Below are 25,449 nucleotides of genomic sequence, written 5' to 3'. Positions count from 1 at the left end.
TATATATATATATATATATATATATATATATATATATATATGGTTTTTGTTTTTGTTTTGTTTTAGATTTCTGTTTAAATGTCTCCTCTTCTTCCACACGGTGAAGTCTGTTCTCTTTAGTCTGGCATTCAAAACCCTTCATGATCCAGTCCCTTTAGCTAAAGTCGACTAGAAATGGTCTCCTTTTTGTTTTTGATTATGCTGTGGATTCTAGTCAGCGTGCCCTCCCCTGGCTACCTCATCCCCACCAAGTAAAATCCTGTCCATGCACTAATACCATCTCAAATGCCACCGAATAGGAATCCTAGTTGCCATTTAATAAACACCTAATTTTTATTTATTAAGTAATCTAAGCATCCTGCATTCATTATCTGACTCTGTTGCATCGCATACAGTTTCTTATGTATTTGTCTCATCTCTACAAGAATGCAAACTCCCTGGGAGCAGAGATCAGATTGTAATTCATCTTGAGAACTGAATCCTTAGCCATAGTGTACATTTAGTTGATGTCAGATAAATGTTTGATGAATGACTGAATGATCACAGAATTTTGAACTAGTTGCTATGGGAAGATACACAAGAAGCATAAGGGCTTACATTCTAGTTAAAAACACATCACAGGGGGAGAATATTTCCAGAATGCTAAGTATTCAGGGAATACTAAATGGAGGGTTGAGCAAAGTTAGATTGAACACGTCATCCTGGAGGAATGAAGTTTTCTTAGTAAAGGGAATGTTCAAAGGCTTCAGTGTCAGGCAGATCCGGTTTTGAATTCCTGCTTTTCTGCTTAGTAAGTGTATAACGTTGAATGGTTATTTGCTGTCTCTAAAGTAACTCTGTAAAATGGGCATATCACAACATCCTTCATAGGACTTTTGCAAAGATGAAATGAGATAAAATATCCCAGTGCATATCACAATGCTCAATAAATGTTTAGAGTCAAAAAGGCAAGCTAGATGTTAAAGGAGGTAAGGATATTGGAATTGTCTGAGGGGTGTTCGTAGGTCACTTCAGGTTGATGTGAGCGGTGGAGGCTTGGGCATTGGCCAGTTTGCATCGTATCATAGGGGCTGCCAGAAACCCGGAAATACTGATGCTAATTCTAAAACTGCTTCAGGATATTGTTTAATGTAGACCCTCCCACTAAACCTAAAATATGCCAGTAACCCTTGTATAGTTACAGAAGCAAAAGGAAGGGAGGGAAGGGGAGCTGCTGTTTCCAAACATCACTGAAAGTATCTGCTTACCCCCTTACTCCACATGAATTTTCAAAGAGTAATTTGATATCATTGCTTGATTGGAATCTACAAAGCAATTTCCAGAGTACCAGCCAGCCTCTTAGGAAAGTGCTATCGACTTTGCCAGAGTAAATTATTGAGATTGTTAACTCTTGCATGGACATGGATTGTTAATGATTAAACGGAATAAACTAAAGTTGCGGTACAGAATTTACTGTGCAAACTTTTCAAACCCTTTACACCATTAATTAGTCCCCCACCAAAAAAAAAAAAAAAAGCCTAATGTAGCTGGGTGGTGCTGGGCTCTTGGCGGCCACATTGTGTCTATTTTTAAATATTTATATGGCTGTATTTACAGATTGAAACGATTCATAAAGAGTTGAGGCTGCTTTTTTTTTTTTTTTTAAGCGCTAAAACTCAGATTCGCGGCTATTTTAGTAATTAGCCCCGGCTCTTCCGCTACCCGAACCCCTCAAAACTACATCTCCCAGCATGCTCTAAAGCTGGTCTGACCTCATCTCAAATGGCCCCGTAGGGCAACAAGGATGGTTAGTTTTGACCGTGCTTATTTGTGCCATAAAATATTGATCCCAATTGGCAGCTATTTGGGCTTTTATATTTGCCGACCTCCCGTTTTTGAGCCGTGGTCACTAAATGAAGAGGTTCTGGCCTGGGAAAGCCCATGCATTCCTTCAGTTGGATGGGGAGCTGGGACAGTGTCTCTGGCGATAGCGCGAATAGGAGGGAATGTTGACCAGGGAGCACCGCTGCGGCCGTTCAGAGGAGCAGGAACCGGAGCCCGGGTTGAGTCCGAAAAAAGCCGGATCCAGACGGTGGCTCCGGAACGGCTGCAACTGGAAGATGGAGGAGCCGGAGGAACCGGCGGACAGTGGGCAGTCGCTGCCTCCAGTTTACATCTACAGTCCCGAGTATGTCAGCATGTGCGACTCCCTGGCCAAAGTCCCCAAACGGGTAAGAGAGGTGGGGAGAAAAGACCGTGGGCTTTTGGAGTGGGGGTGGGGGCCGGTGGACCAGAGGGCACGAGGAAGGGGAGAGGATTGGGATGGGGGAAATCCTCCCCAGAAATTTAGGCGGCTGCACCAGGTGATGGAGGAAGTGTTTCCTTGCAGTTTCTGAAAGCGCAGCATTTATCTGCGGGGCGTCCAAGGCACCCGGAGAGGGTAGGGGTGCGGGGGAGGGGATGGCACTGAAGGGTTGGTGTCTCTACTACAAGGGATCCCTGAAGTGGGGAAGACGCTGCAGGAGAGAAATGGTCCATCACCTCCATAAGGCCCGGTAGCTTTCGCCTTAGCAATTTGTCTAAAGTGCATTGTAACTGTTAAGTAAAAAGAGGGGAGTTAAAAGTTAGTTTCTTTGTTCAGGATGATGAAGTCGATGGTATTTCTCTGAATTAAACATTTAAGAGACTTGTTTTCTGCCTTTTTTTCCTTGCTTTTTTTTCTTTTTTGTTGATGTTCTTAGGCCAGTATGGTACATTCTTTGATCGAAGCGTATGCACTGCATAAGCAAATGAGGTAAGTTGTCTTTCACAAACAGAGCCCCGAACCTCAGTGTCCTAGCCTTTATAGCCTGGTTCATAGTGGAGCAAATTTGAAAGTGAATGGTCCCTTTTTTAAAGTTTTTTTTCTGTAATTCGGTGTTTGTAATCTGTCTGTGACCTAGTGAAAGTTCTTGAAGAATTAAGAAAAACCTGAAAAAAGTGCCTGAAGCAGTTAAGATCATTAGAAGTAAGACTATTGCTGGAAGGGAAAGTATTCTAGGGATAGGTGCTCTGTGGAGATTTCGAGGAGAGTACATTAGGGTACTAAAACCCATCTGATAGGGGAATAAAATAGGTGTTTGGCTGGGAGGTGTTCTGGGGTTTTTGTGTATTTGTTTCTAAGCCAGATGTGAGGGTGTGTGTTCAACTTCAGACTTTTAGGCACCCTATCACCAGCACCAAACTTTTACGAGTGAGCCTGGAGACAAGTCAAGACCAAAGCAAAACTCCTGCAACCAGGCCAGAACTCAGCCCAGAGTTAAGTGCTTCTTTTAAAAAAATGAACTTGCTATTAATCTTTATAAGAGTAAATATTATAACCCTATCTTGTAGGAGTATTTGTGACATTATCTGGCCAAATAGTTGAGTGTCTGCACAGGCCTGTGTGGAAGGCTTCATTTATCTCCCAGAAGGTAGTGTAATAGGCTTTCAAATTTTATCCTTATTGTTATCAAAATCATTTATTGAGTACCTTATTTTTTAACCCATATGTTTGTTAGACATAAGAACTACATGCCTTCCATTTATTTAACTCTTCTTTTTTTAAAGATTTTATTTATTTGTCAGAGAGAGAGAGAGCACAAGTAGGGGTAGCAGCAGAGGCAGAGGGAGAAGCAGACTCCCCACTGAGCAGAGCGCCTGAGGTGGGACTCCATCCCAGGACCCTGGGATCATGACATGAGCCGAAGGCAGATGCTTCACCGACTGAGCCACCCAGGTGTCCCGCAGTTATTTAACTTTTCAAAAGTTACTTTAAGACAAACAAGAAGTCAGTGCAAAGCAAAACTGTCCCATTCCCTTGCTATTAAGCAGAGAGGCTTTCCATATTTGTTAAACAAAAGGAAGGGTCCTAGAAAAGGGACCTATTAGGACTGGGAAACATGGTCCAAGAAACTAACGCTTTTATTTTAATGCTCACATTTGTCACCTCTGAGGGTGGAGGCATATTTTCTTGAAGGAGAAGCAGGAATCCTTGGCTTTTGACCATATACATGGTTTTTGGGTTTTTTTTTTTTTTTTTTTTTTTGAGGCTGAGCTACAGGATTTTTCTGGCCTGCTTGGTGATAGTAGTAGCCTATATAGTCATACTAATGCATGAAAAACTCATGGCTGAGTTCCCATTCAGCTAACGTAAAAAACCACTACTGCCTCCCTGTGGCCTAGGTCATTGCTCTTCCAGCTTGAATGTATGCATGAATCACCTTGTTAAATTCCGATTTAGTAGATCTGAGGTGGGGCTGAAGTTCTGTATGTCTGACGAGCTCTTAGCTGCTGCTCCTGCTGGTCCGTAGACTACCCTGTGAGTGGCAGCAGCAGAGTCAGGGAGAGAAAAGGGGGAGTAGGCAGCTAGAGGTTAGACGTGGTAAGTCCTGCTGTTAGCTTAACATCACCCCGTATTCTCTCAGTCGCTTCTTTAAAAAAAAAAAAAAAAGATTTATTTATTTATTTAGAGAGTGTGTGCTTGAGCAGAGGGAGGGACAGAGGAAGAGGGGGAGACTCTCAAGCAGACTCTGCACTGAGCATGGAGCCTGACACAGGTCCATGTCACGACCCTGAGATCATGACCTAAGCCGAAACCAAGAGTTGGATGCTCAGCCACCACCCAGGTGCCCCTCTCTGTCACTTCTATTTGTCACTTGTTGTGAGGAGTTGATCGAGAGCTTCTGAGTGAAGCCCAGTTCCAACCAGTTTCCTCCTTCTCCTTTCCCTCTCAGAGGTAGGTGTGAGGGACCAAATAGAGAAACTTTCATGTTTTGAGTTGCCATTTTTTATCCTTTAGTGTTAATAATAATGATGGTTATCCACAAAGCATTTTCATATGTTATCATTTAATCTTCACACGTGTCCCACTAGATCTCCCTACTTTACAGATGAGGGAACTGAACTATACAGAGCAGTCAACTTACCGGAGGTTATAGAGCTGTTAAATATAGATAAATACATAGTGCCCAGTTCTCTGACTCCAAATTCAAAATTCATGACAATACAGTTGCCTACTAAAGTTAATATATAGAGTTAAGTCTTGATTTTGGCTCAGGTCATAATCTCAGGGTGGTGAGATCAAGCCCCACATCGGGCTCTGCACTGGGTGTGGGGTGTGGAGCCTGCTTAAGAGTCTCTCTTTCCCTCTCGCTCTGCCCGTCCCCCCTCTCTCCCTTCCTCTCTAAAAAAATAAGTAAAAAAAAATAATAAAGTAAAAATAGAGCTGAAAGGATTATATGTACCAATTAGGAACTAATTCAGATGAAAATATCTCTGCCTGCTAGTTCGTCATGCAAGTTGTAACTCACAGAGTGAAGTTTGTCCAGTATCTGATTATTTAACTTAAATATAATTACTTGTTTTTTTTTACCTACCTATAAACTCAAGGGGAAGATCTGCCCTCTCACCCCTTCCTAATGGAATCCTTATATAGATGTGAGGAAGTGAAGACTAGAGAGTGTAGAGGAGTGGAACGTGTGCATTAGTTCAGCCCACTGGAACTGGAAGCTAGGAGTCGTATTTTCTGCTCAGCCGGCTGGCTCCTGCTTCTAGTTTCCGGCATTCTCTGGGTCTGACTCACTCACCTCTCTTTGTTCTCTGTTATTATTAGGATAGTTAAGCCCAAAGTAGCGTCCATGGAGGAGATGGCCACCTTCCACACTGATGCATATCTGCAGCATCTCCAGAAGGTCAGCCAAGAAGGAGATGACGATCACCCAGACTCCGTAGAATATGGGCTAGGTAAAGTCGGTACCGGGCAATGAGGGGAGGTAGACGACCTCCGTCTGTAGATTGTAACCACCCATTTTATAACTTGCATGATGGTCTTTCATATTTGTTTATTAAGAACTAATGTACTAACCACAGTCTTAATCACTTAGTTTAGATACGCATATCTCACTTACCAAGCAAACCATATGAACTGAGCAAAACTGGATGATGGATCAGAGGGGGGACATCTTGTAGTTGCCGAGGCCCTAATAGTAGTGCCCAGATCGGGTCTGGCTGTATGTATGCGGATTTCACTGTCCCATGACCTTATATTTTACCTTGAATACATGTTTATGTTCCAGCTACATTTTCAACTCTGCTTCATGTTGAACAGCTGAATTTTTTAAAAAAACTGTAGGTGGCCGATAGGATAGTCTAGAGAAACAACATGATTTGGTAGAACCCTGGTCTGAGAGATGGGTGAGTCAAGGGACGTGGGTCTCAGGCCTGGCTCTGTGTGGCCATAGATAAGACATATCACCTCTCAGGACTCGGTCTGTCTGTCTGTAGGATGTGACTAGCTAATCCTGAAGGTTTAGCCTCTCTGGTTCCAACACTCAAAAAATTCTTTCCCCAACATCGGAGATATTTATCTCTCATTTGGAGGCTGATGTTAGCACAGTATGTTGTTGTCACACCTCAAACTATTCCTCCCAGTAGGGTTCTAGACGCAGTTCCAATGTGTGGAGGTGGGGCTTTCCTCCCACACCACCCAGCAATGCTCAGGACACCAGCTGGGTGTCCCACAGTTCAACTCAATTCTGACACTGTCTACCTGGTGATAGCATCAGATCCCGCATGTTAAGGGCACAGTCCCACAAGACTGCTGTGCACTTCACGTGCCAATCACGAGCCCAGGTTGTTACCTGTGCTTCTGACTGACTGGCTATAAATCAGAAGTGCCCACAAGCATCCTCTTTTGGGTTTAATTTGCTAGAGTGGGGCACAGAACTCACAGAGCTCATTTACTTACTAGATGACCAGTACACCTATAAAAGGATGTAACTCCGAACTGCCAGATGGAAGAGAGGCACAGGGCAAGGTATGACCAGAGGGTGTGGAGCTCCCACGCACTCTCCAGGCATGCCCCCTCTCCCCACATCTCCAGGCGTTCACCAAACCCCAAACCAGAAGCTCTCCCAACCGGCCTTTTGGGTTTTTATGGAGGCATCATTACATAGGCATGACTGATTAAATCATTGGCCAATGGGTGATTGAATTCAATCTCCAGCCCCTTCCCCTCACAGGAGGAGGTCAGGGGGTAGGACTGGTAGTTCCAACCTTCCAGTGGTTTGCCCCACTGCTCACCCCCCCACCCATCCTTCAGTGTGATACACAAGCCACCTCATTAACACAACAAAGATACCTTTCCTGCTCTCCTTGCTTGGGAAATTCCAACAGTTTTAGGAGCTCTGTGTCAGACCTGGGGATGAAGATCACGTAGGAGTATTTCTTATTATATAAATCACAGTATCACACCTCTTCCTTCTCCAGTTCATCTTGTAACAGGCTCTTCTGATGTTTGCCCCTAAGGTTATGACTGCCCAGCCACGGAAGGGATATTTGACTACGCAGCAGCTGTAGGAGGGGCCACGATCACAGCTGCCCAGTGCCTGATTGACGGAGTGTGCAAAGTAGCAATTAACTGGTCCGGAGGGTGGCATCATGCAAAGAAGTAAGAAAATGACCTCTCTGCTTTCTGCCTCTTTCCTTGAGTCAGTTTGTCAGTTATGTGAAGTCTTATACTTATTGTTTTGGCTTTCACTGAGAGATTTGGGTATGAATACAGCACTTTCCCAGGCTTTCTGAAGAGATACAAGTGAAATAGAAGAAGGTGACACAATATCATGGAAAGCACTCTATTGAAAGTCAGGATACCTGGGTTCCATGCCTAGTTTTTCTGCAGACTTGGCTGACTGACTTGGAAAGATTAACCTCTCTAGGCCTCGGTCTCTTCATCAGGAAAATGGGCAGGGCGAAGGATATAACTAGACAATCTCTACATTCCCTTTCCAGCTTTTTGGAAATTCCCCTGTCTTCAGGGGCTTATGCTCTAGAGACACTCACAGAACTAGAATAATTAGGGAGCAACATCAGTTTTGGTAACAATTGAATATACGTATGAGCTGAGGAGATTTTAGCGCTATGCAGAAATTAATCATGGAAGTCTTGGAAGAGGTGCGTTTTAGAGCTAGTTCTTGAAAGAAGTGGCAAACAGGTTTCCAAATAGGTGGGAAATTGATGAGAATAGATTTAAAACAAAAGGCCGAAGAATCAAGAAGGAAGCTTTCGCCGCCATCTCTGAGGCAAGTGGTAACTGACTGAGAGAGTTAAGTGTCACTGTAAGGAGAAAGGGCTTGTGAAACGGCTGTTCTCAGGTGCTACTTGGAGCTAGAGAAGTCCTTTTGGAGTTTCATGTTGACATTTCAAACAGCTCTACCCTGTGTGTGACAAGGATGCTGGGACAGCATTTGTCATCTTGCTTGATATGCTTGCTTGCTATGTGGGTAGTACTTAATACATACTGGAGGAGACGAATTTTTAAAAGTCTGATTTGCTCTATGTGCTGTGTGAGTGAAATGAAGCAGCGGTGGTAGGAACTGGCGATGCATCTTTCACACACCAGTTGTTCATACTCTTGGCCATGACCTTGATCCTGTTTGGTGCTCTTGAGTCCAGAGAAAATGGCACTTTATTTTTCAGACTAAAACCTTGAGCAGAGTTTCAGCATATGCAGGTTAAGATGAGAACATGGAATTCTTTACATCAGATCGACAGATTTCGTGACCAAGGAAGTCCTTGAGAAAGTTTACTACTAGAACCTACCACTGAGATGATGGAGCAGAAAGAGCCAGTGTTTCATAATGACTTTCACATGGTCTTAGAAACAAAGAGAAACCACCTACCTTTTGCTAGCTTTTGCTCTATTAAAAAATTTCAAAATAAAGACAGTGATCCCTGGGACCAAAAAAAAAAAAAAAAAAAAGAACCTCTCTCCTTTTTAAACTACAGAAGGGGGGGAGGGGGGACAAGCCTCTCTGAACCAAGGACCTCTATTGCATCTTGTGCTTAGTGAATTGAGAAAGAGAAGTAATGTGGTTTCATGGAAAATGCCTGATCCTGTTAATCAGATCTGCTTTCTGCATGTGGCACTGGAAGATCTTATGTATTTAAATTCCCTGCTTAAGGCCTGCCAGGGCCTGGGTCAGTGTCCAGTGGAATACCCAGGTACCGGCACTTCTTCTCACTGTTTTGCTTTGAAATGAAGCATGCTCTATCTAGAGCCAATCATGGCTGCTTTTGGGCTGCTTGTAGGTAGGTGTTGTCTTAACTGTTTCAGACAGCTCTCAGCTGATCCTACCTGGAAGCAGACACTGTGGTGGATACAAATTACAGAGAGTCTCTAGGGATTGCCCCAATTCAGGTCCAAATTCTAGGGGGTTTTTGGCACCTCTAGAACATCTCTGCAGGTAGACTACAGGTATTTAGCCCCCAAACTGACATCTAGCCAGCATTCTCTATCATAAGCACAGTATTTGTTTAAGAGTTTCCATCCCTAAATATGTGTATGGATTCATACATGCCATTTAGTCATTCAACATGCACTGATTAAACACCCACTGTAAGCATATGTTTGTCATCACTAATAAGCAGAGATAAAAATTGAAGCATGGTATCTTTCTCCCCTACCAATTTTGAAAAAAAAAATCTTTAAAATATCCTCGTGCTGGCATGATTACAGTGAAATTGGTACAGTCTTTTTGAAAACTTTGGAAACAAGTGTCAAATGAGTGGGGAAAACATTCATACCTGTATGACCTGGTAATATTGTTCTTAGCAGTCTATTCTAAGAAACCAAACCAATCCAGCCTTCGCAAAATTCATATCGTAGAGGTAAGGCAGCAAATAATTGCATTTGGAAACTAAAGAACAGTGATCTTCAAAGAAAATTCTTCAAAAGAAGAATGATGAGTGACTAATGCTATTAGATATTAAACATACAAAACTAGAATAATGAAAACATTGGTACCGTTGGTATAAGATGAGACAGATGATATTATACTACACTCCCCAAAGAGACTGTTATATATAAGGATTCAGTCTATTATAAAAGATGCTTTGCAAGTGTATGGGAGTAGAAAGGATTATTCAGTAAATGATGTTGTGACAGCTGGTAGCATTTATACCCTCATCTCCTGTAATAAACTAAAATAAGTGGCAGCTAGATTGAAGAGTTCAATGTAAAAAAAGCAAATTAAAAAAAAAACTAGAATGAATGGATATTTATCAAGCTTCTCAAGGAGAATACTTTTTCTAAGCTTAGGAAGTAATAGGAAAAAATCTCCCAAAGGAAAAGCTCAACAAATTTAGCTGCATAAAATTTTAAAACCAAAATCACTTTTAAAAGTTTTACGGCCATTTAAAACACAAAATTAAATACAGACTAAAAAGGCATATTTGACATAAATATGACAAAGTGTGATAGGTTTGTATTTTCTAAGGCCCTCGTATGGTATGATGTATAAGAAGAAGTATGGGCAAAGAATGTGCAGAGACAATTTATAAAGGTGTTTAAGTACCACTGGAAAACATGGGGCAATGTTCATTGCTAGTGATTGAAGAAATGCAATTTTAAACAACTAGGTAGCCCCTTTTTAAGCCAAAATTGAAAAACGTGGTACTCAGTTGGCTAGTAATAGTGCGGTTTGTTTCAACCCCTTAAGAAAGTAACTTGGTAGCTAAGGTGTATTAATGCCCTTTGTCTACTTTAGGAATAGGATCAATGCCCTTTAATCCTACTACTTAGAATGTTTCCTGAGAAGACAATGCAAAATATGGAAAAACTATTTGCATGGAAGTGCTTATCAGTGTTCTTTATGAAACAAAAAAATGGAAATGACATGAATATGTAGTAATAAGGAAATGGTCAATCTGCTCCATAGAATGTTATGCTATTATTTTAAATAATGATTACGAAGGCTATAGGGCATTTCAGAAAAAGACTTGTGTTAATAAAAAGGCAGATTTCAAAATTGTATGCACATCTCAATTACCACTTTGTAGAACACACACATATAAAAAAAAAGCAGTGGGAATGATAATGGTGGCTATATTACGGTGGAAGAATTATTGATGATTTTTTTCAAGTGTGTTTCTCTAGCTTGCAAAATTTTTGTAATGAGATCTTATTACTTTTGCAGCTTAAATATTACCAAAATAAAAAGAGGCAAAAAAAAATAGTTACAGCAAATACTACAAAGGGTTAAACATCTTTATTCTAGGGGCGCCTGGGTTGCCCAGTCAGTTAAGCTTTGGACGTTTGATTTCAGCTCAGGTCAAGATCTCAGGATTGTGGGATCCAGCCCTGCATTGGGCTCTGTGCTGAGCGTGGACCCTGCTTGGGATTCTCCCTCTCCCTCTCCCCTTTCTCTCTCTCTCTCTCTCTCTTTCTCTCCCCCCTTCTACCTCCCCCCCAAAAAAAATAATAAAATATAATCTTTATTTTTTTTTTAAGATTTTATTTATTTATTCGACAGAGATAGAGACAGCCAGCGAGAGAGGGAACACAAGCAGGGGGAGTGGGAGAGGAAGAAGCAGGCTCATAGCAGAGGAGCCTGATGTGGGGCTCGATCCCACAACACCGGGATCACGCCCTGAGCCGAACGCAGACGCTTAACCACTGTGCCACCCAGGCGCCCCTATAATCTTTATTTTAATTGATTTTTTAAAACACTGAAATTTAGGTAAGTGGGCAAAAGGCATGAACAATTCGCAAAAGAGGAAACAAATACTAAATAAACATGAATAAATATTTAGCATCAATAAATTACAGGAAGGGAGATTGAAACATAATATACACCTGCGTGTATTTTTCTCCTTCCCAAATTTGAGCTGAAAGAAGAAAGATTCTTAACTCATATATCTATTACTCTCGGTAATCTATTCTAAGGAAATAAACCAATTGAAAATATTGGAAAACGGTGTGTGCAAGGATGGTAATTTCTCTCTTAATATAATAGCCAAAAAAGGGGGGGAAGGAGGGAGACCTAAAGATTCAAAAGCAGCAGAATGTTCAGAATGTTTAGGTAGTATACGGTAACATAGCCACTCGATGGGCTATTATGTAACCATTAACCAGCCGTAGTTAGGATAACTGTATAACAAAACAAAATGCACATTGTATAATGTTGGCTTTGTTTTTAAAGGGCAGGTAGCTACAACATTGCACATTCGCTCTGATCAGTCGTGTAAAGAATAGATGCTTATGAAAAACTCTTAGAAGGAAATACAACAAAATGACACCAGTGACTTTGTGAAGATGATGATACCGTGAGAGATATATAAGAATACACACACATACACATGGATCTTTCTGCTGTTTCCTATATTTTTCCCGTGCTTTCTCTTATGCATATTAGTTTTATCAGTAGAACTTTTTATGGTAAAAACTGCTTGGAACAAGGTGGGGAGCAGTTACAAGACAGACACAGTATGGTCAGTGTGTGCTGCAATTATGTGCAAGGTAGTGGAGTGTACAGAAGGAGAAGGAGTCTCCCTTCCCATCGGTGGGGCTAGAGAATTCCAAGTGGAGGGGATAATAAGCATGGCAGTGGAAAGTATGGGACATTTGGAGAATTACAAGTAGTTAAATGTGGCCAGAATGTGAGAGCAAATAGAGCAAGACCAGATTATAAAGGTTTTGTCAGCCGTGCTGAGGAGTTGGACTTTTTTTCTGGGACCAGTGGGGATTTACTGAAGCATTTGAGAGAAGGCGGCCATGTGCTGATTAGATCAGAGGGAACTGCGACTAGATAGGGAGGAGAGGGCCATTACTGCAGTTAGTCATTGAACAGACGTTTATTAAGCTCCTGCTGTGTGTCAGGCAATGAGGAAGCAAAGGATCGTACCGGAGGTTCTTATTATTTGAGGGCAGTTGGTAGCAGGCAGAAGACCACCAAGTGAATCCATTTAAAAAAGGGACTAAAAGTTTCGAGTAAATGACAGAGAGGGCAGGACTTGGTTAGCATACTAACTTGAATAACTAAAGCACTATGAAAATACGTTGATTTGGTCTCTTTTAATAAAATTGAATGCTACATAATTCTTCAGACAAAGAACGTATCAAGGACTGATTGTTTTTGTTTGGGCTTAATTTTTCTAACAAAATTGCACGATGTGTCAAGATGGTACCTTTTACTCTCTGTGAGATTTTTGCGGCATGATCATTAAGAGGGTTGATTCTGCCAAAATGTTCAAGGGCTTTTTCAGTTTTTTCTGAGGGCTTCTCCTTAATCATTTGGCATTCAGATCACTCTCTCTCTCTCGAACCATTTTTAAAATCATTATCCTTACCCTTATTTATATTTCTCTTCTTCAGTTCTAAACTGGTCTACAGATCCTTGCCAGTTTTTTGTGTTGACTTCATGGTATCTTGCATCCTTTTTTGAGATTTGTAATTTCACTTTGTGATAGATTTTCAGTGAATTGCTCACTGATGTATCTGACAATCCATAAAAGACAAAGTAATTGAACAGATGGGTAGGGATAGGTGCTAGGGTTTAGAGGAGTAGGTTGTTTGAATGGGGGCTGATAGACGTGGTTGATTCATTAGCAAGTGCTTTCATGCTGTTGACAGCTTTGGTATCCCTAGGAAACCTCAAAACCTTGATGCTTCTGGGACTAAGATAATAAATTCTCGGTAATAAGAACTTCCTGTATCAGCAAAGGTCTAGTGCAGTGTTTTTCAAACTGAGAGTTGCAGCTCATTAATAGAACGTCATATCAATTCAGTGGGCTGCAGCCAGCATCTTTTGAAATCAAGGTGGATTTCACGAAACCTGTTCTAGTGTATGTGTATGTATTTGTGTGTCCTAGGCCACAGTGGAAAATGTCAAGTCACTGTAGAGTGGAATGACTGTGAACTTTGAAGTAAGACTCCAGTGCAGATCCAGGCTGTACCATGTGCTGGCCATGTAGATAACTTGGGGGTTATTCCAGAGACAGCATGTCCAGGGGCAGAGGGGCATGAAAGCTGAGGGAACTTCCAAGTCTGTAATTAAAGCTGGAACTCCTGTAGGTAACTGACTGGAAGTAAAGGGGAGGGGGAGGTATAAAGGATCCTTGTATGCCAAACTAGAGAGTTTGAACTTGATCCTTCAGATCAGTGGTTCTGACCTGTTTTGGTCACGGACCCTCTGAAAATCTGATGAAAGCTACATGTATACTGTCCCTAGAAAAGTGTACATATGCAGATATTTCCTTGTAACTTTAGAAAGTATAAGACTCTCTTAAAGCCCACGTGTGAATGGATGGATTCCTGGTTAAGAACCCTGGCTTTGGAGAGTGAGAAATCACTGAAGGAAGTTTAGGCCAGGAGGAAGTAACATGATCAGATTTGCATTTTAGGGATATGATTCTAGCAAGTCAGCAGATAAACTGATGGGGAGTGGGGGGAGGATGTCGATAGAGAAATCGATTAGGACTTTACTGTAATAATCTACCCAAAAGGAGGTGAAAACAGTGGTGAGGAGCATAGAAGAGAGAATAAATTCAAGAGCCGTTTAGTAGCTAGAATAGATAGGAATGGTAACCAAAGATAAGGAAGGAATGATCTAGATTTCTTGTGTAGATGACTGAGTCAATTGGGTTACCATTAACCAAGAAGAGTAAGGGATAAGAACTGATGTGCTTATGGAACATCTAATTCAACATGTCTGCTAGAGAACTGATAATGGGGTTCAGGCCAGGGCTTTCGAGCCTGTAATATGCATATGAAATACCTGGGCATCTTGATAAAATGCAGATCTGGTTCAGGAGGCCTGGGGTGAAACCTAAGCACCTGCATTTCTGACAAACTCCCCGATGATACTAAATGCTGCCAGTCTGTGAACCGTACTTGGGCTAGCAAGAAGCTGGAACTCAGAACTGTCTCCGCCGAACATACAGATCTGGGAATCAACAGCACGATAGGTGGTAATTAAAACCAAAAAAATTGGTAAAATCACCTGAGAAGCATCTATAGGATAATATGGAAAACAAAACAAATACTGTTTGTGGCGTTCATTGTGGAATGCCAATGCTTACAGGACAGGTAGAAGAAGAAAGGCCTACAAAGGAATCTTGAGAAGAAATGGTCAGAAGATAGGAAGACAATCAGAAAAGACTTATCACGGAAACGAAAGGTGAACCTTAAGAAGACCAGTTTGGATAGCAGCATCTGCCACCAGAGCAAAAAGCGATTCTTGGAGGGGGTGGGGAGAGGCAAAAAACTTAGATGTTACAGGGTGTGTGGCCCTCCAAAGGGTCACAGTGCATAAGCAGATGTTCAGTATATGGGATATGAAAATTGGGATATGAAATTTCATCTGGGATATGAAAATTGTGTAGAGTGGTCAGTTAGGAAAAGGTACCTAAAAAGGCTCCTTGGATTGGGAAATGATAATGAGCAAAAATGGTTGAGAAACAGTGCCGTAGAGGAGTAAAGTAAGATTTGTCAATAAGGAGGTTATGGTGAAGGAGACTTCAAAGGGCACAGAGGAGTGAGTGTGCTGGGGAGACAAGAATGTGAATGACAGTCCAGAAGGCCACAAGTGCCTTTGCAAAAGCAGAGCAGAGTAAAACAGCCTGCTGGATTTGGGGAACGACACGCAGCCCACTATTGTTGGAGGGTTACAGTGCAAAGTGGGTAATAGCAGAAGATGACGTAGGAAAGTAGGAAGTGGGTCATGAAAGGCTTCGCATGTATCTGAATCGCCGATTCGGCAGATGCGGTATCTAGTTCTCTCTCTGATCTTGATCAAGTAGGTTTAGCGTAGGGGGTCAGAACCTGCACTTTCAGACTCCAGGAGTGATTCTGCTGTGCTTCGAGAAACTCTGCGCTAGGAAATAGAGGGCCACTACAAAATCATACGAGGAAGTACCATGGTTAGATGTGTGTTTTAGAAAACCAACAGACTATAGTCCTGGAGGACGGATTGATGGAGGTGAAGACTGCAGGTAGGGAGACTGTACAGGGGTCCCGGCAGTCCCGATGACAAGTGATAAGGACCTGAACTAAGGCAGAGCAGTGAGACTGGGGCATGGTGAATGGCGGCGGCTGACTTGAGGCAGCTTTAAGAGATAAAATTGAGTATCAGTGATGAGTAGATACAGGTAGAGAGAAAAGATGAGGACGATCGGTCAAGTTTCTGGCGTGTTTTGAGCAGAGTCCCAAAGAAGATAGGACTTGATAACAATAGCCAGCGTGTGTTGAGCTATGTGCTAGAAGCTCCCTTACATGCCTTGTTCTTACAGATCCTCACATTTCTCGTGTATTCTCGAATTAAGACGTGGATATTGTTAGTTGCTCTCTTTTACACGCGGGAGTACAGAGAAGTTAAACAACTTTGCCCGAGCTTGGTAAGTGATGACGTTGCAATTCAAACCCAGGCAGTCTGACTCATCAACCTTGTATACCTCAGTAAATCAAGAGTAGGAGTTGGTGTGCAGCAAGGGTCATCCCCAGGGAAACCAGATACTCAGACTTGGAGATGGAGGTGGAAGCTAGAAATAGACACAGATGTGTTGCCAGTATATGAAGTGGTGGTGCAAACCATGACAATGGACACAATTACCGAGGGAAGAGGCAGAGAGTTAGAAAAAGAAAGGAGAGCCGAGAGCCCCAGGAAACACCAGCTTGTAATGGGCCAGAGCAAGAAGAGGCCCCAGTGAATTCAGCTGAAAAGCAACAAGCAGGGCTAGCCGGATGATCAAAATAGAAAGGGACCACAGAATCCGCAGGGAGCAGAAGAGTTTCAGGAAGAAAAGAGCTCTTAGTAGTGTCACACGCTATGGAGGAGTCAATCCAGAGAGGTACTAAAGTGTCCATCGTATTTGGCGAGTAACGTAGGCATTAATGATTTTGGTAAGATAACTTCCCGGAGAGTGAGGGGAATGCAAACTGTTGAGGGGTAAGTAAGAACTAAGGAAATGGGCAGGAAAGGAACATAAATGGTCCAAAGTTTGAATAGGAAGAAAGGAGAGAGGAGGGCAATGGCCAAGGGAAAGTAAGGCTTGAGGGGTGGCTTGTTGGATTTGTTCTCAAAGATTTAAGAGCATTTCTGGGCTGAAAGGGAAATCTTGGATGTACGAGAAGGTTTAAGAAATGGAGCAAAGTCTCAAAGGAGGCAGGAGAAGATGGGGTGAGTGGTTTTGGGAGGAGGAGAACCACCGCTTCTAAACCAGAGCAAAAGAAATGAAGGAAGGCATAACAGATGAGTGTGGGGGTTGCCTACTAGAGAACTGAGGGAGCACCTGCCCGGTGACCTCTACTTTCTCTGTTAAAATGCACTTGCCCTCTTCTGTCACTTGCTCACAGGCTGCTTCGAATCCTTTGATTCTGCTTTTTGTAGTCAGTCCCTTAGGAAGTCATCTTGTCCCATCCAGATTCCCTCAAATGGGTCTCACCCTATCCATGTAAACATGTGCTAGGAGATATTAAAACCCAACACAGAACAGTGACTCCTAACCTCCAGAATTTGCCGAGAGATATCTGATTTGTCCACTTCGACTGGCTATTCCTCATTCTGGCCTCTTCTGGTGTCTCCTACCCTATTTGGCTCTGCATCTCAGCTCCCAGTATTTTCCTTTATCTCGTTCCGATAATCCACTTAAAACCTGCATCCCTCACTCAACCATGCACTTCTTCCTTCCACAATTCTATTATTTGCCCTCTCATCCCATGACATTTCTGCCTACCACCTGGCAACAAGGATCTATGCCGGCCGGGCCCCCTCTGCTCCGCTTCCCTGCTCCAAGAGGGAGAGAGATGTCCTCGAATGTTGTTGGTTTCTGGTACTTCCACCTGGGGGCAGTAAATGGCAGAGCCATAAAACTGCCTTGTGTCTTGGCAAGCTCTACGAGAAAAATGTAGAACCAGAACTAGACCTCTAGCCATTAGTCATCACGCACCTGGAATTTCGATCACAGCTACTAGAGCTACATTACCAAGAGCTCCAGTTCCTTACGCATGAAGTGAGAGACAGTGAATTGCATTACGGTTCCAGTTCCCCAAAGGGCTGTACGAACACGATAACCTGTTAACCGAGCAGCCAGCCTCCCTCCTGTATCTGCACTACCCCCCCCTCCAGCCTTGACAAACAGAGACCTACATGAAAACGGAGGCCTGGATTCTCTTTAGACCCGTTCAGTGCTGCAGCCTGCAGAACAGACAAGCCTTACCACAGTAGCCCAGACCATTCTATCGGTACATGTCCAGCCTGTAAGGCACCAGCCCTTCATCAGAAACCTGCCCAGCCAGGCAGCAAAGTAGGAACCAGCTAAGACATGCTTTGTCCCTATGGCATCCCCACCCCTAGCCTCCAGGGAATGAGGTGTGTTTCTATACTTCCTACCGAACTGGGGAAGACAGTATATCACACTGGTTCGGTGTTGCCCAAGGAATCCCAGCTCCATCAGTTATTAGCTATAAAACCTCTGTGCCTCAGTGTCCTCATTTGTCAAGTGGAGACAATAATAGTATCTACCTTATAGGGTTATAAGGGTTCAATCTAATAATTGCATTACAGAGCTTAGCCAAGAGCCTGGCACGTGGTGTCTGCTAAAAGTCACTTATATCTAGACTGGGTTATACTCAGGGGGTCCTCAGTAGCCTCTCAGAAAAGTCCCTGGTCCAGCAAGTTCCCACTACCTGTCCAGCTGAAGTCAGCCCTAGTACTGTTTAGCACCCTCTGCACTCAGGTTTCCCTTTGCCAATAAGCTGCTCCCGGCTGAGAGTGGACTATTCACTATTGCCTTTAAGACCCATGACCTTTGCTTTGTCAGAGTTTTACTGCCAGCATTCCCTATACCTCTACCCTGCCAAACGTCACATAGAATTCCCCGTTCAACTAACCCTTCACACTGCTACGTCCAACCCAGTCCCATAAGGCAAATGAAGATACTCTCTTCTAAGAGACAGAGAGACTGCTTCTCAGCGGCAAATTGGGCGGTAGTGCCGACACCCCAGGACTTTCCTTACTACCAAAGGAGTGGATGCTCTCAGTCTAAAATCAAGGCCTTCTATAAAATAAAAACGTTGGACAGCAACTTGCAGCAGTTTCATCAGATCCCCCATTTCTTCTGCATTGGCCTTGAGACTCTTTCTGAAAATAAAACGCAGGGAATGCTTCTTGTCACGATGATACCATCCTCAGTGCAGTGACCATTCAAAATCCTTTCCACTACCCTAGGACTTCCTAATTTAGTTCCATGAGGTTCTGGCATCCACAGAGCTATCTGTACCTGAGGGGCACCAACAGCCTCATCTAGGTCAAGAAAGGTAATGTGTGGGAAAGTCCTGTGCGGCGCTCCTGCCTTCTTCAAGCAAATGAGATCACACAGCACCTCACAGTATAGTTATTTACCTGGGCAATAGTTTGATAAATGTATTCAATGTTGTAGCTCACAGAATCTCTGAGCTACGTGGTAATGGAATGGTTACAGTAGCGCTGTCTCCAGGCCAAGCCCCAAAGTGTGAAAGTGGTGTTTCTGACAGAGTTTACATAGTGCTGGGTAAGATGTAAGCCTTTCTAGAAATGAAGTCCCCTAGGCTGATTGAAGACCTCAGCCATCCCTTGATACCACGAGCAATTCATGTACTGCCTCTGCGTCTTCACTCTCCCAGTGTCCTTTCTCCTTGAGACAAAGGAATTTGGTCCCGAGACACAAAAATGACCTTCCCTTGTCTGAAGGCCTTCTACCCCCAGCCTTGGCCTGTACCGTTGTCTAATGCCTTCAGCATCCAGGTACGAGGGCATGGATAGGAGGGTGATGGGTTGGAGTCGTTGTCCTGTTGCAGGAGGACCTGGGTATTTTGATCTCTGCCCCTGCACCCACATCTCCAGGAAGCTGGCCCTAACCAAGGTCAGCTACCCCAAGTGGGAATGAGAGCCCGTAGTGATCAAGGCCACTCTGAAGATAAGGAGACACGTCCTTTAAGAAGGACAGGCAGTTTGGGATCATGACCACAAAGCATTATATCCCAGAGTAGCCAGCTAGGGCAGACTTGTAAACTCAACCAGTACCCAGGTGAAATAGACCCCTCCCAGAGTTCCCATCCCATTTCAGAATTCAGAATATCGACAGGGTTCCAGCCTGAGAATGTCACAGCTATTCACCCCGGCCACAGCATAGTGAGCAGGCAGATGCATGTGCGAGACAGAAAGATCCAGGCCCATTCTGGGGCGGCCCAGAGGTTTATGTTGTTCCCAGGTGCCTCATTCTATTAGGGTCAGGGTTTGCCTGTGCTCATGGGTACCACTCCAAAAGGCCAACACAGCCCGCTCAAACTTTACATATTATAATCTCATGGATTTTGTTTCATACTGTGATCTGCAGACCACCTGCATCTTAATCCTAAAATGAAGATTCCTGAGTCAGACCCTCCAGGGGCAGAGCCCAAGAATGTTCATTTTTTACCAGTGTCTCCCAAGGTGATTCTTCTGCAAAGCACAGTTTGAGAACTCCTGGTCTAAAGGTTTTTCTAGTTGCCACATTCTGACCTAACTACTAGTATACCTCTATAAGTACTACAGCTGAGGCAAAAACAGACCAAGGTAGCCTTCAGGCTCTTGGGACACTGTCCCACGGGACTTCTGTGTAGACCTTTCATCCTCTCATATCTGTAACATCTTCTTACTAGCTGCAGGTCCCTCTTTCCCTGTTACCTCAGTTCACATCAGCCATTGCTGCCCATGCTTCTAAAATGTCTTCCACTTTCATAGGCTCCATGGCCATCTGCTCCCCAACCACAGCCCCCCATTCATACACTAGTTTGGGAGAGTGCCATGCACAACCTCCTCCACGTTTGCCTCTCCACCATACCACTACCAGCAGACAACCTGCCAGGCCATGTGGATCAACCAGTCTGGCAGGGGTGGGGGCCAGCACTCCTGCTATACCTCCAACATGTAATACAATTGGCCCTCTGGCCCAACCTCCTCCTCAGAATTCACTTCTAACTCACTACACCCCTCTGTCCAGACCTCTTCCCTTCATGGCATTACTTGTTCCCAGCCTACTGTTGCCCTAGAACCACTGACAGCTCTGAACCTGGTCAATACCCAGTGTAGCCGCCCAAGTATCGACCAGCCAAGGCCACGTTCAGTTAGCCTTCACCCTACAACATGGCACGGAGGTTAAGAGCAGGGCCTCTGAAGTCACACTGCCTGGATTTGAATGCCAGCACTACCACTTTCTGTGTGATCTCAAACAACTTGCTGAAGCTCTCTGTCCCTTGATTTCCTCACCTGTGAAATGGAGCTAATAATAGTACTTCCCACACAAAGCAGTTGTATTACATGAAGTAATGTGTGTAAAGCACACAGAATAATGTCTGGCACAGAGAAAAAGCGTCTGCTGTCGAGCAGTGTAGGAATTACACTAACTGGATCATTCAGGGGTGAGACACCAGTTAGATTTCCTTTTGGCACAGCCCTATCTGCCCATGCTAAACATTGGAGGACTCTTACCTTGATGAAACTTTGAAGTGAAACTTAGTCTTCTGCCCGTAGACCTTTGTGCCCTTCCTACTTCACGATCACCCATCCAGTCTTTTGCTACTGCCTGATGCACTTGTCTGCCCTGCACCCTGAAATTAGCCTCAGCAACCTAAGCCTGAGACCAATTGCATCGTGCAGGAGGTGCCAGCTTTCCAGCAACATCATGATTGGCCCACTGCCTGATTCACTGGAAGGCTGTTGCTCAGGAAATAGTTGGGAGGACCACCCAGAGGCACCTTGATCTTATAATCCTATTGGAGGCATGCTTTCCCAGCTCAGCCTCAGCATTCTCTCTTAAATGTAACTTCGGTGTTTGCTTTCAGGTCCAGGTACCAGGACTGCGCGTAAATTACAGTCTTATACCCTGCCCTTTACTTCCACCTCCACCTCCTGATCCCAGATCAGTGGGACCCTTCTAGCCAGTCTCATTAATAAAAAGGTCAGACTGTTATGCTCAGAGCCCAGGAAACAGATCTTATAAGTATGAACAATGTGACAGGGGGTGTAAAAAGGAAGAAAAACACTGAGAGCGATTTTAGAGGCATGACTGGCAGAACTTGGTGTTGAATTGGCTGTTGGGGGTAAGGAGAAAGAACAAAAGATTGCATCGGGGGGCGCCTGGGTGGCACAGCGGTTAAGCGTCTGCCTTCGGCTCAGGGCGTTATCCCGGCGTTGTGGGATCGAGCCCCACGTCAGGCTCCTCTGCTATGAGCCTGCTTCTTCCTCTCCCACTCCCCCTGCTTGTGTTCCCTCTGTCGCTGGCTGTCTCTCTCTGTCAAATGAATAAATAAAATCTTAAAAAAAAAAAAAAAGATTGCATCGGATCCCTGTTTCACTCAGAGTAAAAGCCGGAGTCCCTACCATGGCCTGCAGAGCCCTGCACCTTCCTCCCTTTCCCTCCTTCTCCCTGTAGAACTACTGTTTTCTTTTCTTGCTGTTCTCTGGCCCCTGGACTTCTCATGTCCCTTGAACCTACCAGGAGTGTTCCCACCTCTAGACCTTTTGCCTTGCTGTTCCTACTGCCTGAAATACTCTTCCCCCAGCTAATGCCCCTTCACCTCCTTCAAGTGTTTGCTGAATAATCACCGTCTCATTAAGGCTCCCTGACCATGTTTTAAGATTCACGTTGCCAAAAAAGTTTCCCATTGCCCTTTCCCTGTTTGATTGTTCTCCATACTGTTAATCATCAAAAAATTATTTAATTCACTTCTTGTTTATTTTATGTCTTACTTTCACTCCCACGAGAATATAAACTTTATAGGAGGTAGGGTTTTTTTTTAAATAATAGTTTTTTATTATGTTAGTCACCATACAGTACATCCTTAGTTGGGATTTTTTATCTGTTTTGTTCATTACTATAGCTCCACTGCCTAGAACTCTACTTGGCACACAGTAAACCCTCAATAAAATTTTGTTGTGTGAATGATCAAGTGTGCAAGTTGGAATGGATGGGCAAGAGAGAGAAGTGGGAAACATTGATTACATTGATCCCCAACCATTTGGGGGAGTGTCCCTCATAGTACTACCAACTGACTTATTGAATATCAAAATGTTTGGAAAATAAAAAATAAAGTTATTAACTTGGAAAGAGGGCCTATCAAGGTAGGCCCTCAATAAATATTTGTTGAAGGAATCAATGATATCTTAACAGCTTTTATGAAATGATCAGAACCAGGAGAGAGAGAGAGTTAGAGAGAAGTCATGGAGGGAGAGAGGAGATTCCATACTTCAGTGAGAAGTTCAAGTGCTCACAAAGTCGAATAAGCAGTCAATATGTCAGAGTTCCAGCATGTTGAATATGGGCAAACTGTGGGCTGTTATATAAGCTCTGCATTTTAACCAAGTAACCACTAGAGGGCGTGCAAGGTTAAATCAAGAATGCTTTCCGCTTGATGAAATTCTATTTAACGTCATCCACGTTTCTATTTATTGATCTGATGTTCATATAAACTGTTTCATCAGTTCCAAGTGTTCTCCTGAACTAATTTTTTCCATCAGCGCAGTATCTGTCTCATAATCGTTCTTCAATAAATATGTATAATTTGAAGGAAAGAATGAATATTTAGAATAAAGAGATTTTCACCTTGAAATTTGTATTCGACTAATTAGCTGTGGTCAGTATTTCCATTAAGAAACTATCCTTCAGAATTCATAACCTGGCTGATAAATATAGAATCCATGGTTCTTGGTGCTTAAAGAATCCTTAGGCAAGAGAAAGGCAAGAGTCTGACTTGGCATTTGTGTGCTTTGTATGTGTGAACGATAGTGTTAGATAACAGTGCACGTTGTAGTGCCTGAGCTAGGAGTCACTGATGGCCCTGGCTGCCTCTGCTCTGATACCAGCTCGTCCCTCTTTCAGGAGAAGCTGGCAGCCGGTGAAGGATCCTGGTTACCTGGGCTGGCTTGCCCACCCCCTACCCTCCAGAGTCTTTAGCTGGAATTTTGCAAATGGAGAGCTCACTGCTTTTGAAACCTGCTGCCCACAGCATGTTTGGGTGCTGTAGGGTTGTGTGAGATGAAGAAAGTTAAACAGGCTTTGCTAATCATCTTAATTATCAATTGTTGCCGTTGAAATTCTCCGAAGGGACTTTGGGTGACTGGATTTGCAGCTTTCTGAGCTGGATAACCTTGTCCTGTTGACAGCTGATAAGCTGATGTCTCTGAGCGCCCTTGATTCAGGCCCATGAACTGGGCCCTCAGTATTAGGTATTTTTCATTGGTGGATTCATTTCAAAAGAGCCTGAGAAATATAACACATTTTTAAGAAACTTTTAAGGTTCGTTTTAGATTTACAGAAAAAATGAGCAATGGCGTAATGTTCCCATGTACCCCACACCCAATTTCCGCCATTATTAACATCTTACGTGGATATGATATATTTGCTATAATTAATGAACCGATACTGATACATTATTATTAACTACAATTCACAGTTTACTCAGATTTCCTTAGTTTTTGCCTCATGTCCTTTGCTGTCCTAGAAGCCCATCCAGCATACCACATTACGTTTAGTTGTCACGTTTCTTAGGCTTCTCCAAGCTGTGACGTGACACTTTCTCAGATTTTCCTTATTTTGATAACCTTGACGTTTTGAGAGGTTCTGGTCATAATATTTGGTATTATGTGTCTTTCAGTCTACTTTATGTATTTTAATGTGTTTTTCAGTCTATTGAATGGACTCATTTCAAATAGTCTGAGAAATACAATCCATCTTTATTCCCAGCACCGAGTTTCGTAATCCAAACAGTTCCTGAAGCTGGTCCTTGCTAGAGGAGGGCAAGTGTCTATAGCACTGGTGAATTTTTCTAATACAACGTACACTCAGAGTCCACCTTTTTATTTACTGTCCATAGTTACTAAATCCATGCTGGTATCATCTTGTCTCAGGAAACTTAAATGGAAATTGAAGGTGCATATTTGCAGCATGTGTCTACAACTAATTGGTCTTAATTTTTTTGTAACATTTGAACTAGAGTGAGAGACTTCCTTTGCAGTTTTGCTGTTTAAATATAAGCAACAAGAGTTCTGTGGAGGAGAAGAGAAAGGAACATTGGGTAGGGCCACATATCGTTCTACAGCTTTACCTTAATTTAATTTTCTACCCCAACCTAGTCTTTAATATAAACTGTATTATCACCAGGATAAGACTCAGCTTTCTTTCTCTTTTCGCATATTTTCAAATATTTAATACAACTACCCACACAGATTCTTACACAATGATACCACTAAATTTAGTTGGAATGCTAGTAAGCTACATTTACTTCCTCGCTGATCTTTGCTAGAATTCAGTGGATTTTTCTTCTGCAAATCTTTCCTTTTCATGCCTTTTATGAACTGTCTTTGGAATTTAGTAAAACTGGCTCTTTAAACTCTTCTGGAGACTGGGGGCAAATCAAGGTAAGGTGTAAGTTGAAAGGAGCAAAAATCACTAATTTTGCCTGATGTACTTTAACACAACAGTAATAATAAATCATACAAGGTAGATTGAGTCAAGTGGTAATTAATTAAGGACTTTATGCCAGACAACTAATAAAACCTTTCTACAAGGTTTACAGATGCCCCTAGGAAGTATCTTCAAGGTTATTAAGCTCTTACTAATGTCCTGACCAGGAATCCCTATTTGTGAACTTCCTTTAAG

General features: G+C 43.0%; 1 protein-coding gene across 15 annotated transcripts in view; it reads left to right on the top strand.

Moving 5' to 3' along the window:
* The first annotated feature begins 1,718 nt into the window (after positions 1-1,718).
* HDAC8 (histone deacetylase 8) overlaps positions 1,719-25,449 on the top strand; it is a 213,078-nt gene continuing 189,347 nt past the window's right edge. For 3 of the 15 annotated variants that reach the window (XM_048213399.2, XM_044379336.3, XM_057312487.1), the window contains exons 1-4: positions 1,719-2,210; positions 2,721-2,773; positions 5,612-5,742; positions 7,306-7,447. In XM_048213399.2, the coding sequence (XP_048069356.1) occupies positions 1,986-2,210; positions 2,721-2,773; positions 5,612-5,742; positions 7,306-7,447 (551 nt within the window). In that variant the 5' untranslated portion in view covers positions 1,719-1,985. Of the gene's footprint in view, positions 2,211-2,720; positions 2,774-5,611; positions 5,743-7,305; positions 7,448-16,065; positions 22,124-25,449 lie in introns of those variants that run through there. The other 12 variants (XM_044379337.3, XM_057312478.1, XM_044379338.3 and 9 more) reach the window with 6 other exon arrangements.

Source organism: Ursus arctos, chromosome X (genome assembly GCF_023065955.2).
Source record: "Ursus arctos isolate Adak ecotype North America chromosome X, UrsArc2.0, whole genome shotgun sequence".
NCBI classification, from domain to species: Eukaryota; Metazoa; Chordata; class Mammalia; order Carnivora; family Ursidae; genus Ursus; species Ursus arctos.
This window is presented reverse-complemented; position numbering and strand designations above follow the sequence as displayed.